The 19,291-nt window shown below is 40.4% G+C and overlaps 1 protein-coding gene across 3 annotated transcripts in view; it reads right to left on the reverse strand.

Annotated features, from left to right (window-relative positions):
• Positions 1-469: 469 nt before the first annotated feature.
• The window catches only part of LOC124804740 (succinate dehydrogenase assembly factor 4, mitochondrial-like), a 34,233-nt gene continuing 15,411 nt past the window's right edge, over positions 470-19,291 (reverse strand). For 2 of the 3 annotated variants that reach the window (XM_047265035.1, XM_047265037.1), the window contains exon 3: positions 470-772. In XM_047265035.1, coding sequence (XP_047120991.1) covers positions 603-772 — 170 coding nt within the window. In that variant the 3' untranslated portion in view covers positions 470-602. Of the gene's footprint in view, positions 773-15,155; positions 15,600-19,291 lie in introns of those variants that run through there. The other variant, XM_047265036.1, reaches the window with a different exon arrangement.

Below are 19,291 nucleotides of genomic sequence, written 5' to 3' on the forward strand. Positions count from 1 at the left end.
ACATTCACCGATAGCTGTTTCAGTGTTTGAAACATGTTGCAAACATCGATCACCCAGTTGTCTGCGGGAAAACTGTATGAATCATGTTGCAAACTTCAGTGTGAATATAACTTTACAAACTAAGGATCATAGTGTAGTACCACCATCATCTACAATAACCATGATAATCTTCGTTGATTTGAATGGACGCCTTTACAACATCCTTATATAATAAGAGCCAGTCTACATCAAGAGTCAGTGTTACACAAAAGTAGCGTGAATGTCACAAACATGTAATGTGATCTGCAGCAGCAGCCCACTGATTGCTTTAAGAGGTAATAGATTTTGAATTGATGAAAGTATGGTTGGACTGAGGCGTCTTTGGTTTCAGTCATTCCAGTAGGGCATAATACAGAAATGGAAAAATTGTATACGCATATTTGTCTAGATTCGCATAAATATATTTACATATTAATACTTTAACACACAATTAACACTTCAACAGGTTTTAATATTTTATTTAACAATGACTTACTCAATGTCCCTTATTTTTATCTACATGTACATAAAGCCAAGCATTCATTCACACAATGAACTTGCTGATGTGTCCAATTATTTAGAACTCAAAAATCTGTCACACGTCCTTTTCTTTCCCAGTCCCCATAACGTGTAGGTTCAGGCCCACGAGGTCCTCCAACTTCCCCAGTGTGAGGGTTAGTATTATCTGGCCATGGGGGAAGAGGTTCCTTTTCTTGATAAGGGTGTTTTCCAGCGTCCAGTTCATCTAGTTTTCCTGCAGGAAAATTATACACAAGCTTATAGTCATAAAATTTTGATAGCATTAAGTGTAAAAAATTTAGAGTCCTTACAGGCTGCATTAAGGCAGTGTCGATATGCATGTATGGCTTTCATATAACGCAACAGTTAATTTAGTTATCTGACTAACAACTTACACTCTATGAATAACATGATTTAATACAGAGTCCGCCAGAGAAATGTATACACTCTTTAACAGGCTCTATCGAGATATCAATATTGTCATTTGATTTGAATTATGAGCTTGTTGTAGTACGGTCTTCAGCTCAACAGATATTAGTACTTTCATCTCGGTATTGATAAAACAAGATGGCTGGAGCACATCTGACATTCGAGCAATGAAAATGTATTGAGAAGTGGTTTTTCAAGTTTGATAATGCCGTTGAATTGCAACGTCAGCGGAGGTGGGAGTTTGAAACAGAACCGCCAACCCCCCTAACACGTCACTGACAGGTTTGAATTGCATGGGACGATAAGTGATATTTACAAAGGAAGATCAGGAAGACAGTGTACAGCTATAAGTCCTGCTTCATTGGCTCTCATGCTGGAAATGTTTGTTAATTCTCCACAGAAGTTAGCTACACAATGTGCACGTGAAGTGAGCATTCGTAGTACTTGTGTATGAAACATTCTGAAAGGTGCAAAGAGGAAAGTTTACATTCCACATTACTGCATGCGATAAATGATGACACTCCTGATCACCAAATGCAACTTTACTGTCACTGGAGAAGTGTACCTGGAAATGTTTGCCAGGTATACGTGCACTTTATGGAGCTGATGAAGAGGTCTTCTACCAACAGGATGGGGCACTACCACCTAGCCGTACAATCTTTTCTGGACGACAATTTTCCGGAGCATTGGACTGGACGAAGAGGGCCCACTGAGTTCCCTCCACGGACTTTTACTTGTGGGGAACTGTGAAAGAGAACATCTATCGATGTAAGCCACGCATGCTGGAGGAACTTCGCCAAGAGATTACAGTGACATGTTCAGCGATCTCCACTGTAACACTGACTGACGTAGCGGTGGCGACCACTCATCATTCTGCTTTGTGTATAGCCGCCAACAGTGAACATTTTGGACATTTAAAGAAACAACGTGCTAAACTGAAGGTTGTACAACATGTGTTATCAATTATTAACTGTAAAATAAACACATAAGTAATACTTTTCATTCTCTAAAGCATGTATACCCTTTTTCACTAAAATAAGCTCATAATTAGCAAATGATAGTTTACTTGATAAAACCCCAAAATTACACTAGTCAGTATGGCTGACTAATATTTACTATCAGGAGGTATCAAATAGTAGAACTTAAAATTTCATCTCCTTAAGGTACATGCTTGCCAGCCAGTCTGTTTCCTTGTAATTTTATAATTAACAAATGGCAAAATTTTATTTCAAATGGCAAGAAAAATAACTCATTCTACCATAATGACTTTCATGTGATAAATACTCTACACCTTTTGAGGTATTAAATTTTCTGTTACTTGATTACCATGCATTTTGTGATATCTACATCTATATGGATACTGTGCAAATCACATTTAAGTGTTCATCAAACCACCTTCACAATTCTCTATTATTCCAATCTCGTATAGAGCGTGGAAAGAATGAACACCTATATCTTTCTGTACGAGCTCTAATTTCCCCTATTTTATCGTGGTGATCGTTCCTCCCTCTGTAGGTCAGTGTCAACAATCGGAGGAGAAAGTTGATGATTGGAATTTCGTGAGAAGATTCCGTCGCAACGAAAAAGCCTTTCTTTTAATGATGTCCAGCCCAAATCCTGTATCATTTCTGTGACACTCTCCCAATTTTTGCAATAATGCAAAACGTGCTGACTTCCTTTGAACTTTTTCGATATACTCCGTCAGTCCTATATGGTAAGGATCCCGCATTGCGCAGCAGTATTCTAAAAGAGGACGGACAAGCATAGTGTAGGCAGTCTCCTTAGTAGCTCTGTTACATTTTCTAAGTATCCTACCAATAAAACGCAGTCTTTGGTTAGGCTTCCCCACAACATTTTCTATGTGTTCCTTCCAATTTAAGTTGTTCGTAATTGTAATTCCTAGGTATTTAGTTGAATTTACGGCCTTTAGATTTGACTGATTTATCGTGTAACCGAAGTTTAAAGGATTTCTTTTCGCAATCATTTGGATGACCTCATACTTTTGTTTAAATTTAGATTCAACTGCCAATTTTCGCACCATTCAAATATCTTTTCTAAATCGTTTTGCAGTTTGTTTTGATCTTCTGATGACTATTATCTGATAAACAACAGCGTCATCTGCAAACAACCGAAGACGGCTGCTCAGATTGTCTCCCAAATCGTTTATATAGATAAGGAACAGCAAAGGGCCTATAACACTACCTTGGGGAATGCCAGAGATCTCTTCTGTTTCACTCAATGACTTTCCGTCAGTTGCTACAAACTGTGACCTCTCTGACAGGAAATCACAATTCCAGTCATATAACTGAGACGATATTCCAAACACAAAATTTCACCACAAGCCATTTGTGTGGTACCTTGTCAAAAGCCTTCCAGAAATCCAGCAATACGGAATTGATCTGAAATCCCTAGTCAACAGCACTCAACACTTCATGTGAATAAAGAGCTAGTTGTGTTTCACAGGAACGACATTTTCTAAGCCCATGTTGACTGTGTGTCAATAGATCGTTTTTTTCGAAGTAATTCATTACGTTCGAACACAATATATGTTATAAAATCCTGCTGCATATCGACATTAGTGATATGGGCCTGTAATTTAGTGGATTACTCCTACTACCTTTCTTAAATATTGGTGTGACCTGTGCAACTTTCCAGTCTTTGGGTACGGATCTTTCTTTGTCAAGTGAACGGTTGTATATGATTGTTAAGTATGGAGCTAATGCATCAGCATACTCCAAAGGGAACCTAATTGGTATACAGTCTCGACCAGAAGACTTGCTTTTATTAAGTGATTTAAGTTGCTTCACTACTCCGTGGATATCTACTTCTACGTTACTGATGTTGGCAGCTGTTCTCGATTCGAATTCTGGAATATTTACTTCATTTTCTTTTGTGAAGGCCTCTCGGAAGGCTGTGTTTAGTAACTCTGCTTTGGCAGCACTGTCTTCGATAGTATCTACATTGCTATAGTGCTGAGAAGGCACTGATTGTTTCCTGCCGTTAACATAACTCAGGATTATTTGTTGCTAAGAGGTCAAATGTGTTTTCATAACCATTTACTATTCGCATGGGCTCATGAACTAACTGCTCGAAATAATTTTCAGAAAATGCATTTAGCACAATTTCGGATGATATTTTATGCATACCTCCGGAGTTAATAACGAGCATTAAAACCGATTCAGGGATTAGTGAACACAGGGCTGTCGTAGCGAGATTGAATATTGTAATCCCCAAATCCTCGGAAAATAAGCGAAAAATATACCTATTGAAAAAAGCAGATAAAAATTCACTTGACGACTTCCTGAGAGACAATCTCCACTCATTCCAAATTAATAATGTAAGTGTAGACCAGAAGTGGCTTAAATTCAAAGAAATAGTATCGGCAGCTATTGAGAGATTTGTACCAAATAAATTAACAAATGACGGAGCTGATCCTCCTTGGTACACAAAACGGTTAGAACACTATTGCAGAAACAACGAAACAAACATGCCAAATTTAAACAGACGCAAAATTCCCAAGATTGGCAATCTTTTACAGAAGCCCAAAATTCAGCGTGGACTTCAGTGCGAGATGCTTATAACAGTTTCCACAATGAAACTTTGTCTCAAAACTTGGGAGAAAATCTAAAGCGATTCCGGTTGTATGTGAAGTATGTTAGCGGCGAGAAACAATCAATGCCTTCTCTGCGGGACAGCAATGGAGATACTACCGAAGACCGTGCTGCCAAAGCAGAGTTACTAACCATAGCCTTCCAAAATGCCTTCACAAAAGAAAATGAAGTAAATATTCCAGAATTCGAATCGAGAACAGCTGCCAACATGAGTAACGTAGAAGTAAATATCCTCAGAGTAGTGAAGCAACTTACATCACTGAATAAAAGCAAGTCTTCTGGTCCAGACTGTATACCAATTAGGTTCCTTTCAGAGTATGTGGATGCATTAGCTCCAGACTTAACAATCATATACAACCGTTCGCTCGACGAAAGATCCGTACCCAAAGACTGGAAAGTTGCACAGGTCACACCAATATTCAAGAAAGATAGTAGGAGTAATCCACTAAATTACAGGCCCATACCGCTAACGTCGATATGCAGCAGGATTTTATAACATATATTGTGTTCGAACGTAATGAATTATCTCGAAGAAAACGGTCTACTGACAAACAGTCAACATGGGTTTAGAAAACATTGTTCTTGTGAAACACAACTAGCTCTCTATTCACATGAAGTGCTGAGTGCTATTGACAAGGGATTTCAGATCGATTCCGTATTTCTGGATTTCCGGAAGGCTTTTGACACTGTACCACACAAGTGGCTCATAGTGAAATTGCGTGCTCGTGGAATATCGTCTCAGTTGTGTGCCTGGATCTGTGATTTCCTGTCGGAGAGGTCACAGTTCGTTCTTCGTTGTAACTGATGGAAAATCATTGAGTAAAACAGAAGTGATTTCTGGCATTCCCCAAGGTAGTGTTATAGGCGCTTTGCTGTTCCTTATCTATATAAACAATTTGGGAAACAATCTGAGCAGCCGTCTTCGGTTGTTTGCAGATGACGCTGTCGTTTATCAACTAATAAAGTCATCAGAAGGTCAAAACAAACTGCAAAATGATCCAGAAGAAATATCGAAATGGTGCGAAAAGTGGCAGTTGACCTTAAATAACTAGAAGTGTGAGGTCACCCACACGAGCGCTAAAAAGAACGCGTTAAACTTCGGTTACACGATAAATCAGTCTAATCTAAAAGCTGTAAATTCAACTAAATACCTAGGAATTACAATTACAAACAATTTAAATTGGAAAGAACACACAAAAATTTTGTGGGGAAGGCTAACCAAAGACTGCGTTTCATTGGCAGCACACTTAGAAAATGTAACAGACCTACAAAGGAGACTGCCTACACTACACTTGTCTGTCCTCTTTTAGAATACTGTTGCGCGGTGTCGGACCCTTACCAGATAGGACTGACTGAGTACATCGAAAAAGTTCAAAGAAAGACAGCATGTTTTGTATTATCGTGAAAATTGGGAGAGAGTGTCAATGAAATGATACAGGATTTGGGCTCAACATCATTAAAAGAAAGGCATTTTTCATTGCGACAGAATCTTCTCATGAAATTCCAATCACCAACTTTCTCCTCCGAATGCGAAAATATTTTGTTGACACCGACTTACATAGAGAGGATAATCACAAAGATAAAATAAGGGAAATAAGAGCTCGTGTGGAAAGATATAGGTGTTCATTCTTCCCGCGCGCTATACGAGATTGGAACAATAGAGAATTGTGAAGGTGGTTCAATAAACCCTCTGCCAGGCACTTAAATGTGATTTGCAGAGTATCTATGTAGATGTAGATGTAGATTGAACATGTATTTTCGCCAACATATCGAGGGTAAATTAAAGTCACCACCAACTATTATCGAATGAGTCGAGTACGTGTTTGAAATCAAACTCAAGTTTTCTTTGAACCTTTCAGCAACTACTTCAATTTCGCAACAAGTTAAACTACTTCTGACAGCAATTAACACGCCACCGCCAATCATGTTTAGCCTATCCTTTCGGAACACTGTTAGGTTCTTCGCAACAATTTCGGCTAAGCTTACATCTGGCCTATAACAATTTGAGCATCAGTGCTTTCTATTAGCACTTGGAGCTCTGGTACTTTCCCAACACAGCTAGCACAATTTACAACTGTTATACCAGTGGTTCCCGTATCTACGTTCTTCCTGTGTTTAGCCTGCACCCTTTGTGACTGAAGCCCTTCTTGTGTTTTCCCGAGACCCTCTAACCTAAAAAACCGCCCAGTCAATGCCGCAAAGCCCCTGCTACCCGTTTAGCCGCCTCCTGCGTATAGTGGACACCTGACCCATTCAGCAGAACCTGAAACCCAACCACCCTTTGGCGCAAGTCGAGGAATATGCAACCTACACGGTCGAAGAACTGTCTGAGTCTCTGATTCAGACCCTCCACTCGGCTCTGTACCAGAGGTCCGCAATCGGTCCTGTCAACTATGCTGCAAATGGTCAGCTCTGCTTTCATCTTGCAAGCAAGACTGGCACCCTTTACCACTTCTGCTGCTGCTGCTGCTGTTGTTGTTGTTGTTGTTGTTGTCTTCAGTACTGAGACTGGTTTGATGCAGCTCTCCATGTTACCCAATCCTGTGCAAGCTTCTTCATCTCCCAGTACTTATTGCAACCTACATCCTTCTGAATCTGCTTAGTGTATTCATCTCTTGGTCTCCCTCTATGATTTTTACCCTCCACACTGCCCTCCAATGCTAAAATAGTGGTCCCTTGATGCCTCAGAACATGTCCTACTAACCAGTCCATTCTTCTTGTCAGGTTGTGCCACAAACTCCTCTTCTCCCCAATTCTATTCAATACCTCCTCATTACTTATGTGATCTACCCAACTAATCTTCGGCATTCGTCTGTAACACCACATTTCGAAAGCTTCTATTCCTATCTTGTCCAAACTATTTATTGTCCGTGTTTCACTTCCAAACATGGCTACACTCCATACAGATACTTTCAGAAACGACTTCCTGACACTTAAATCTATACTCGATGTTAACAAATTTCTCTTCTTCAGAAATGCTTTCCTTGCCATTGCCAGTCTACATTTTATATCCACTCTACTTCAACCATCATCAGTTATTTTGCTCCCCAAATAGCAAAATTCCTTTACTACTTAAAGTGTCTCATTTCCTAATCTAATTCCCTCAGCATCACCCGACTCAATTCGACTACATTCCATTATCCTCGTTTGGCTTTTGTTGATATTCATCTTATATCCTCCTTTCAAGACCATGTCCATTCCGTTCAGCTGCTCTTCCAGGTTCTTTGCTGTCTGTGACGGAATTACAATGTCATCAGCAAACCTCAAAGTTTTTATTTTTTCTCCATGGATTTTAATGCCTACTACGAATTTTTCTTTTGTTTCCTTTACTGCTTGCTCAATATACAGATTGAATAACATCAGGGAGGGGCTACAACCCTGTCTCACTCCCTTCCCAACCATTGCTTCCCTTTCATGCCCCTCGACTCTTATAAATGCCATCTGCTTTCTGTACAAATTGTAAATAGCCTTTCGCTCCCTGTATTTTATCCCTGCCACCTTTAGAACTTGAAAGAGAGTATTCCAGTCAACATTGTCAAAAGCTTTCTCTAAGTCTACAAATGCTAGAAACGTAGGTTTGCCTTTCCTTAATCTTTCTTCTAAGATAAGTCGTAAGGTCAGTATTGCCTCACGTGTTCCAATATTTCTATGGAATCCAAACTGATCTTCCCCGAGGTCGACTTCTACCAGTTTTTCCACTCATCTGTAACGAATTCGTGTAAGTATTTTGCAGCTGGGACTTATTAAACTGAAAGTTCGGTAATTTTCACATCTGTCAACACCTGCTTTCTTTGAGATTGGAATTATTATATTCTTCTTGAAGTCTGAGGGTATTTCACCTGTCTCATACATCTTGCTCACCAGATGGTAGAGTTTGGTCAGGACTTGCTCTCCCAAGGCCATCAGTAGTTCTAATGGAATGTTGTCTACTCCCGGGGCCTTGTTTCGGCTCAGGTCTTTCAGTGCTCTGTCAAATTCTTCATACAGTATTGTGTCTCCCATTTCATCTTCATCTACATCCTCTTCCATTTCCATAATATTGTCCTCAAGTACTTCGCCCTTGTATAGACCCTCTATATACTCCTTCCACCTTTCTGCTTTCCCATCTTTGCTTAGAACTGGGTTTCCATCTGAGCTCTTTATATTCATACAAGTGGTTCTCTTTTCTGCAAAGGTCTCTTTAATTTTCCTGTAGGCAGTATATATCTTACCCTTAGTGAGATAGGCCTTTACATCCTTACATTTGTCCTCTAGCCATCCCTGCTTAGCCATTTTGCTCTTCCTGTCGATCTCATTTTTGAGACGTTTGCCTGCTTCATTTACTGCATTTTTATATTTTCTCCTTTCATGAATTAAATTCAATATTTCTTCTGTTACCCAAGGATTTATACTAGCCTTCATCTTTTTACCTACTTGATCCTCTGCTGTCTTCACTATTTCATCCCTCAGAGCTACCCGTTCTTCTTCTACTGTATTTCTTTCCCCCATTCTTGTCAATTGTTCCCTTATTCTCTCACTGAATCTGTACAACCACTGGTTCTTGCAGTTTACCCAGGTCCCATCTCCTTAAATTCCCACCTTTTTGTAGTTTCTTCAGTTTTAATCTACAGTTCATAACCAATAGATTGTGGTCAGAGTCCACATCTGCCCCTGGAAATGTCTTACAATTTAAAACTTGGTTCCTAAATCTCTGTCTTATCATTATATAATCTATCTGATACCTTCTAGTATCTCCAGGATTCTTCCATGTACACAACCTTCTTTTACGATTCTTGAACCAAGTGTTAGCATTGATTAAGTTATGCTCTGTGCAAAATTTTATCAGACGGCTTCCTCTCTTATTTCTTACCCCCAATCCATATTCACCTACTATGTTTCCTTCTCTCCCTTTTCCTACTCTCGAATTCCAGTCACCCATGACTATTAAATTTTTGTCTCCCTTCACCACCTGAATAATTTCTTTTATCTCATCATACATTTCATCAATTTCTTCATCATCTGCAGAGCTAGTTGGCATATAAACTTGTACTACTGTAGTAGGTGTGGGCTTTGTGTCTATCTTGGCCACAATAATGCGTTCACTATGCTGTTTGTAGTAGCTTACCCACACTCCTATTTTTTATTCATTATTAAACCTACTCCTGCATTACCCCTATTTGATTTTGTATTTATAACCCTGTATTCTCCTGACCAAAGGTCTTGTTCCTCCTGCCACCGAACTTCACTAATTCCCACTATATCTAACTTTAACCTATCCATTTCCCTTTTTAAATTTTCTAACCTGCCTGCCCGATTAAGGGATCTGACATTCCACGCTCCGATCCGTAGAACACCAGTTTTCTTTTTCCTCGTAACGACGTCCTCTTGAGTAGTCTCCGCCCGGAGATCCGAATGGGGGACTATTTTACCTCCGGAATATTTTACCCAAGAGGACGGCATCATCATTTAAGCACACAGTAAAGCTGCATGCCCTCGGGAAAAATTATGGCTGTAGTTTCCCCTTGCTTTCAGCCATTCACAGTACCAGCACAGCAAGGCCGTTTTGGTTAGTGTTACAAGGCCAGATCAGTCAATCATCCAGACTCTTGACCCTGCAACTACTGAAAAGGCTGCTGGCTCTGTTCAGGAACCACGTTTGTCTGGCCTCCCAACAGATACCTCTCCATTGTAGTTGCACCTACGGTACAGCCATCTGTATCGTTGAGGCACACAAGCCTCTCCACCAACGGCAAGGTCCATGGTTCATGTTAGCCACTCGAAACCAGAGAGAATCTATTCTGATCCAAAGTGACACACATCATTGGTACCAACGTAAGCAACCACCTGCAGTTGGCTGCACCCTGTGCTCTTCATGGCATCCGGGAGGACCCTTTCCACATCTAGAATGACTCCACCTGATATGCACACAGAGTGTACATTGGTTTTCTTACCCTTTTTGTCAGCCAAGTCCCTAAGGAGCCCCATAATGTGCCTAGCATTGGGGCTCCCAACAACCAATAATTCCACCCTCTGTGATTGCCCGGATCTTGCAGGCTGAGTGGTTTCCTCTGAAACGGGACAGGCGACAGCATCTGGCTCAGTGTCAGTGTTAGCCACAGACAGCACCTGGAACCTGTTTGTCAGACACACTGGGGTGGCCTTACGTGCTGTCACCTGGGAAGTCTTTCGCCGCCTGCTTCGCCCCGGGGCGACCTCCCACTCGACCACAGGTGAGGGATCAACTTCAGTGCAAGCAGCAACTGGGTTGGCCACTGGTGAGGACTGAATGGAGGACTCGGACGTGCTTGACGTCCTTTGAATCCCCACGGCCAGCCCACAAAGTGGGGCCCATCCACTGCAGCCTCAAGCTGTGTAACCAAAGCCACCACAGCCTGAAGCTGAGAGCGAAGTGTCACCAACTCGGCTCACATCCGCACGCAACAATCACAGTCTCTGTTCATACTAAAGACTGTGGAAAACTAAACTATGCATCTAAACGGATTATCGGCATGTGCTGCGTGACTCTACTGTAGACCCTGACGAAAACGCAGCAACTGAGTCTAATAATATGCAGATATTCAAAAACCTAACTACTGAACATCATTTTTTATTCAATTTTTAACTTGTCCAGTCGTTAGTTTCATTTGTGTAGCCCAACATTGATTTTTCCATTCCTCTTTATGCTACTAATAGTTTTCTAACAACAAATTCACTTAATGTCCTTGTCTCACAGCCATTAATTATTACTGGCAGTATACACTGGCCAAAAACTGTCTTCTGCAGCTTCGCCAACATCTTAGACTTCGGAACTGTAGAGCACTTCGGAACTGTAGAGCATCTTCCATAAGCTTGCCAGCCAAACTTAATATGTCGAAATACTTCTGGTTTTGGATTACCCTCCATACTTAGCAGTTGTTCCATATAGGCATATTCTGTGACCCCGTGCAGTTGCATACTTCCAACAGATAATTTTCCTCCACTGTCCATTCATTCCTCAAGATCTTGGTTTTATCACAGTTCATTTTTACGCCAACTTCAGAGCAGATTAACACAAGTTCACTAACCAATATTTGAAGTTCTTCTATACTATTTGCAAATTGAACAATATCATCAATGACCCTTGGGTAATTTAATTTGTTTCTCAGAATTTGTATTCCCTTTGTTTCCCAATCCAAAGTAGACACTGTTTCATCGAAGACAGATGTAACTACTTTTGCACACACAGTCACATTGTTTCACACCATTTTCAATGGGAAATTCATTGGTTTCTTCAACTACATTCACAAACACTGTGGAAGTTTTGTACATAAGACTTCAATATAGGTCTGTTCTATTTATTGCTCTGTTGGAGACTCAAAAACAACTGTGTGGCTGATCAAATTGAATGGCTTTTCAAAATCTATAAAGGGAAGGCAGTGAGGTAGAAGGTAGACATTTGTTCCAGTAATTGTTTTGCGACGAGTCAGGATATGATCAACTGTTATTAAACCCTGATTGGAACCAGGTTGCTCAATGGGTTGGGCCACATCAAGTGTAGTGCTCAATCTGATAGTCAAAATTCTAGTAAAAACTTTGTACAGTATGGACAGGCTGGTAGGGTGACAGCTTTTTATATCTCTAGTACTACCTTTCTTATGTATTAGGATTATTATGGCTTTATTCCAGTCTCTTGGTAATTTTCGATTGTGCAAATAACTTAAAAAATTTTTTAGCTACTTCCTTTATAGATCTGCCATCCATCAGATTTAAAATGTTGACTGATAGGTCATCACTACCTGGAGCAGTTCCTTTTTTGATCTTGTCTATAGCATGTTTTATGTCTGTGGGGAACATTTCTGGTATTTGGGGAACAAAGACAGTCAATTCATCTAGGATTAAGATATCATCACTGACTTTACTGTACAGGTTACTAGAAAAATTCTCAATATATTCAAGTATTTCTTTCTTATCTGTAATTTGACCCCGATCTGTGTCTAATGCTATTAGCTGATTCTTTCAAATCGTAAGCTTCTGCTTAGTCATCTTTAAACTAAATTTATTTAAAAGATTGGCCTTTAGTGCATCTGCTTCACACTTCTTGGTGTCATCTTTCATGTTGTTTTTTTTTTTTCTTTTTTTTTTTTCCTTCTGAGAACCGCATTTTTGTTCTCTTGTCCATCAAACGTATCACTTTATCTGTCAGATTCTTTGGTCAGTCTTGAGATTTGCACAAGCCACCCACTTCTTCAGATGTTGTGATTAGTATCTTTGTTACTGCTTCTGCTTCACATTCTTTTAATTTTCTCTTAATTCTTTCTTGAAATTCCACTTTCCATTCTTCAAGGTTTTTGAAATTTTAAAATCTTCTTTTTCCTTTAATTTCTTTCAATCTTTCATCTTCTATATTCAGTTCAAATATTGCTCTTATTACTCCATTTTCACTGTATTAAACCTATTCAGCACAGAGACATCTTTAATGTATTGAGGCCTGTTGGTAAGAATAAAATCTATTTCATTTTTCACTTTAAAGTTAGGATCCCCAGTCCATTTGCGACTAGGGTGCTTCTTGAAGAATGTATTCATAACACGGGGTGTTCAAAAAGTCTCTCCACAGTGCCGTATGATTGTGAGCCACACGTGCCGTATGACTGGTTGCCTGCCTGGGTTACTTCCCTTCAAGTGGACTCTCCCAACATTCCACTGTTTCATTTATCTCAGCCAGCATCAGTAGTATCGCTGGTGTGTGTTGTTACGTGTTGATGTGAATCTTTAAGTTTAGTTCCTTTGTTCATTTGTTTTGATTTTGTCACTGTTAAAATGCTAACCATTGAAGAACGTGTGTTTTTAGTCGAACAAGTGTTCAAAGCTGGCGGTAAATACGTAGTTTCAGTTTGTCAAACATTTAATTCAGTTTTCCCAGAGACAACACTCCCACACTGCAATACTGTGCGAGATCTGATTAACAAATTTCGAAGTACAGGTTCAGAGACAGATGCATTGAGAAGTGGTCATCCTAGCATTTTGTCTGGGGATAAACTACTCGATATTTCCGATAAAATGTCCATGAGTACAAACAAGTTAGTAAGAAACTTGCCCACAAAATGGATGTAGTGTCGGAATGGCCCACACAGCTGTTAGGAAAAAATTAAAACTTTCCCCATACACAGTGACAGTTGTGCGAGAACTGAAAAATACTGAATACTGATCATGGCAAGAGACTGCATTATTGTCAATGGTTCAAAAATTTTGTTCAACAAAGTGGAAGAGATATTCTAAACGAAAAATGAACTCACAAAATTCTCGTATGTGGAGTACTGCAAATCGATTGTGTATTCATGAGGAACCACTTCATTCTGTGAAAATAGGAGTTTGGATTGCAATTTCTAGACGTCGGATTGTGGGTCCCATATTTTTTAATGAAACAATAAATGCACAATGATACTGCAGTGATATTCTGTACCCATTCATAGGAGAACTTGTGTTAAGTGAAATAATTTACAACAAGATGGTGCAACCGTGCATACAGCTCGTGTTTCAATGTCACTGCTTGCTGATGTTTTTGGTGATCACATAATTTCACACGGACTTTGGCCTCCATGATCGCCCGACCTAACACCACCTGACTTTTTCTTCTGGGGTGCAGCGAAAGCAACTGTCTATAAAAACTGTCCAAAAGAAATGTTACAGCTTGTGTTTGGAAACATGATTAGACAAACTGAATTGTGTATTAAACAACAGGGGGACACTTTGCACATTTAATGTGAAAATTTGTAAGTAAAAATGAATATTCACAGGGGGGACACTTTCCACATTTAATGTGAAAATTTGTAAGTAAAAATGAATATTCAATAAATTAATAACTTGTATTTCACTGACTTTCATTTCGGTATTTTCACTGCGGCATACAGCACGCACAGCTAACAATCATATGGCACTGTAGAGAGACTTTCTGAACACCCTGTAGGTGTTTACATATGTTCTGCAAATTGAACTAGTCTCTCATCTCTGTCATTTCTTCCATCTGTTCCACATTTGCCAATAACTGAATCACCTTCCTTGTTTCCAACTTTGGCATTAGTCACCAATGTTACAAATTTATAAAAGCAATCTCTCCCTTTTGCACAGGTTTCTTGTATGCACTCACTTTCATACGATGTGAACACGATAATAGCTTCAGTATAGACTCGGAAACACCTCACTGGCAATTTTTCCAACAAGATTAGGCACACCTTCAATTGTACAATATCAGTGTATATAACTATATGTATGTATCTTAATAATGAGTTGTATTTGTGTGATGTGCCCTTATCAGAAAGGCAGAGCACTGATTTTGCACAACTGAAGCCGTGCCTAATCTTGTTGGAAAAATTTCCAGTGAGGTGTTTCTGAGTCTATACTGAAGCTATTACTGTACTCACATCATATGAAAGTAAGTGCCTACAAGAAACCTGTGGAAAAGGGAGAGATTGCTTTTTTTAATTTGTAACATTGGTGACTAATGCCAAAGTTGGAAACAAATCATAATGGTACACAGTGTTTATAATACAGGGTAATTGAAAAGGAATACCACAACCTTGAAAATCAGTATTTAATCAAGGAAACATGATGGAATCTTGGTTAATTAATCAATGTGAAGAGTACTTAAAAGCTTTTTCAGTAGAAAACAAGTTCATAAATGTTCACTATGACTCCCTCCACACACTCAAGTGACATCAACTCCGATACTCAAACTCGTTCCACAGTCTCTGTAGCATCTCTGGTGTAACAGTTTGGATAGCTTCAGTTGTTCCTTTCTTTTAGCTCCTCAATTTTAGCTGGTAGAGGTGGTCGAGGCATCGTATCTTTAACATTCTCCCATAGACAAAAATCACAGGGACTGAGGTCAGGGCTTCTTGGAGGCCAGTGATGAAGTGCTCTGTCATGAGCCGCCTGGCAACTGATCCACTGCTGTGGGCACCTTTCATTCAAATAGGCATGGATGGATAAGTGCCAATGAGGTTGTGTCCCATCCTGCTGGAATATGAATTGATGTGATGCTTCTTCGAGTTGAGGGAACAGCCAATTCTGCAACATTTCAAGATCGGTGTGCCCAGTTACAATTGCACCTTCGAAGAAAAAAAGGACCAAAAACTTTATTGGCTGAAATAGAACATAAAACGTTCACCTTAGGTGAATCACGTTCATGCTGAATTTTTTCTCACAGATTCTCAATGCCCTACATATGGACACTGTGTCACCTGTCTTTTCCTTTTATGTGAAATGTTGCTTCATCACTAAAAACTAGCTTCAAAATGAACTGGTCATCTGTTTCCATTTGTTCAAGGACAAACTTGCAGAACTTCATTCTTTTCACCTTATGAGCTTCAGAAAGGGCTTGAACCAATTGTAGACGATAAGGTTTCATTACTAACATTTTACTTAGGACTCTCCAAATGGTTAGTTGTGGAATTTGCAGCTCTGCTGGCTTGGTGGTTCAATTTTCCTGCCTGCGAGCAAATGCTTCCTGAATCAGGCCAACATTTTCTTCACTTGTGCGCGGCCGTCCGGGTCTTTTCTCTTTGCACAAACAATCTTTTTTTGTGAATTGTTTGTACCCATGCATGATACACCACCTATCAGGAGGCCTTGATTGCAAAATTTTGTCATAAAATGGAGGAGAGTTTGACTGATGAAGAAATTCTGTGCCCAGTGAAGAATCTGGTTCTGAAACTGATGATAATGGTTTGGAATCAATTACAATATTTCTGAAACGCATGGTAATCTGCTTGAATCCCTCATCTTGTAAACACGAGTCACACAAAAAAGCTGAAAAAGTTTACAGCATCTGGGGGACTGCAACAGTCACTGTGGTCAGTCTAGAATGTGTTAAAGATGAAGCACAAGTTAAAATTGAGGAAGGAACTGGACATGAAGCACTTCAAAGGAAACGCCTCAACGTTTGACTATAAAACAATTTAGGGAAAGCTAGGAAAGCCTAAATCTGGATGGGGAACTGAATCCCAGTCATCCTGAATATGTACTCATCACTGCATTGCCTCAACTGATAAGTGGGCAATGCAGTGTATCTTATAAATTATTGCAAATTAGTGCAAATCCCCTGACAACAAAAAAGTCACAATTTTTAGTTCAGTTAGTGGAAAGGTGGGTAAGATGACCATACAACTTCTGTACCACCAAAGATTAGTGAAGCTGTAAGATATTTTTTATTTTACACGTCTAATTTCATAAGACCATACTGAGAAGAAAATCCCCAGGGTCATGGAACAAGTCAATATATAAAATTAATATAAATAAAATAAAATACAGGCAATTCCAATGTACATGACAAGCTGTGAGTAGCATTGCCATAATTAACAATGTAACTCAGGAATTTGCTTAATTTTTCCAGGAACTCCTCAATAGTGTAGATGCTAGCGATCCATGGGGAAATTCTTTAGTTAAGACTTGAATGTGCAAGGATTGCTGCTATGATTTTTTTATTCATGTGACAGCCTACTGAAAATGGATGCAGCAGAATACTGCACACCTTTCTGCACATATCAAGGAGTGCAATCCAAAGTATTAACTGAGCAAAAGCTACTAATTCTTGGAACAAGCTTATATTGCTAACAACAAACTACAGTAAAGAAAACAAATATTGAGAGGCCAGTGACAGAATCCTCAGACTCCTGATCATGGCTCAACATGAAGTTAGAGAACTTATACTGCATACTGCTTGAGCTGCCCATTTCTGAGGCAAAATTACACTTTGTTATACTGTTCTAATGGTAAATATAACAACACTCAGTATTTGACCAATGCCCTGAACACAGGATTTCCATTTCAGTTTATATCTATCTGAACACTTAGAAATATTATGAAAAGAATAGCTGCTACTCACCATATAGCGGAGATGTTGAGTCACAGATAGGCACAACAAAAAGACTGTCAGAAAGTGAGCTTTCGGCCAACAAGGTCTTCTTCGAAATTAGACAACACACGCACGCACGCACGCACGCACGCACACACACACACACACACACACACAAACAAACAAACAAACAAACAAACTCACACTTTCTCGCAGCTGAAGCCAAACAGCAAGCAGCAGCGCATGATACAAGAGGGAACCAGGTGGTGGGGGTAAGGAGGAGGCCAGGTCTGGGAGGGGGAGAGACAGTATGGTAGGGATAGGAGATGGAAAGTGCTGCTTGTGGGAGCATGTAAGGACAATGTGGAGAGATGGTAGGGCAGCTAGGTCCAGTCAGGAGTTAATACAGAAGACAGAGTGGGGGGCGGGGGGAGGGGGGGGGGGGAAGGAGAGAAGTAAAAACACTGTGAGTGTGCTGGTGGAATGGAGGGGCTGTGTAGTGTTGGATTGGGAACAGGGAACAGGATAGATGGGTAAGGACAATGATTAACGAAGGTTGAGGCCAGAAGGGTTATGGGAATGTAGGATATATTGCAGGAAAAGTTCCCACCTGAACAGTTCAGAAAAGCTGGTGTTGGTGGGAAGGATCCAGATGGCACAAGATGTGAAGCAGTATTGAAATGAAGAACATCGTGCTGGGCAACAGGGTGATCCAGCTGTTTTTTGGCCACAGTTTGTTAGTGACCACTCATGTGGCCAGACATTTGGTTGTCATGCCCATGTAGAATGTAGCACAGTGGTTGCTGCTCAGCTTTTAGATCACATGACTGATTTCACACGTAGCTCTGCCTTTGATGGAATAGGTGATGTTTGTGACCAGAATGGAGTAGGCGGTGGTGGGAGGATGTATGGGACAGGCCCTGTATCTAGCTCTATAAAAGAGATATAGGAAATGAGGCTTAGGGTTTGGGAGCAGGGATTGTGTAGGGATGGACAAGGATATTGTGTAGGTTCTGTGGGTGGCGGAACCTCACTGTGTGAGGGGTGGGAAGGATAGAGGGTAGAGCATTTTTAATTTTAGGGCGCAACGAGAGTAGTCAAAAGCCTGGCGGAGAATGTAACTCACTTGCTCCAGTTCTGGGTGGTACTGAGTCATGAGGGGAATGCTTCTCTGTGGCCGGACAGTGGGACTTTGGGAGGTGGTGGGTGACTGTAAAGATAAAGCACAGGATGATGATGATGATGTTTGGTTTGTGGGGCGCTCAACTGCGTGGTTATCAGCGCCCGTACAATTACCCAATCTTTGCTCAGTCCAATTTCGCCACTTTCCTGGATGATGATGAAATGATGAGGACAACACAAACACCCAGTCATCTTGAGGCAAAGCACAGGAGATCTGTTTTTGTACAAGGTTGGGAAGGTAATTGTAGTCTGTGAAGGCCTCAGTGAGACCCTCAGTAAGATGTGACAGCCACAGGTGGCTAGGCTGTATGGTTAGGCTTCTTTGTATGGAGTGGGTGGCAGCTGTTGAAGTGGAGATATTGATGCTGGTTGGTGGGTTTGATTTGTACAGAGGTACTAATGTAGCCATCTTTGGGGTGGAGGTCGACATCGAGGATGGAGGCTTATTGGGTTCAGTAGGACCAGGTGAAGTGAATGGGGGAGAAGGAGTTGAAGTTCTAGAAGAATGTGGATAGAGTGTCCTCACCGTCAATCCAGATCACGAAAGTGTCATCAATGAATATGAATCAGATGTGAAGTTTAGGATTCTGGGTGTTTACGAAGAATTCCTCTAGATGGCCCATGAATAGGTTGGGATAGGATGGTGCCATGCGGATGACCATAGCCATACCCTGGATTCATTTGTAGGTAATGCCGTGATAGGAAAAGTAATTGTGGTTGAGGA

This window comes from Schistocerca piceifrons, chromosome 7 (genome assembly GCF_021461385.2).
Source record: "Schistocerca piceifrons isolate TAMUIC-IGC-003096 chromosome 7, iqSchPice1.1, whole genome shotgun sequence".
Lineage (NCBI taxonomy): Eukaryota > Metazoa > Arthropoda > Insecta > Orthoptera > Acrididae > Schistocerca > Schistocerca piceifrons.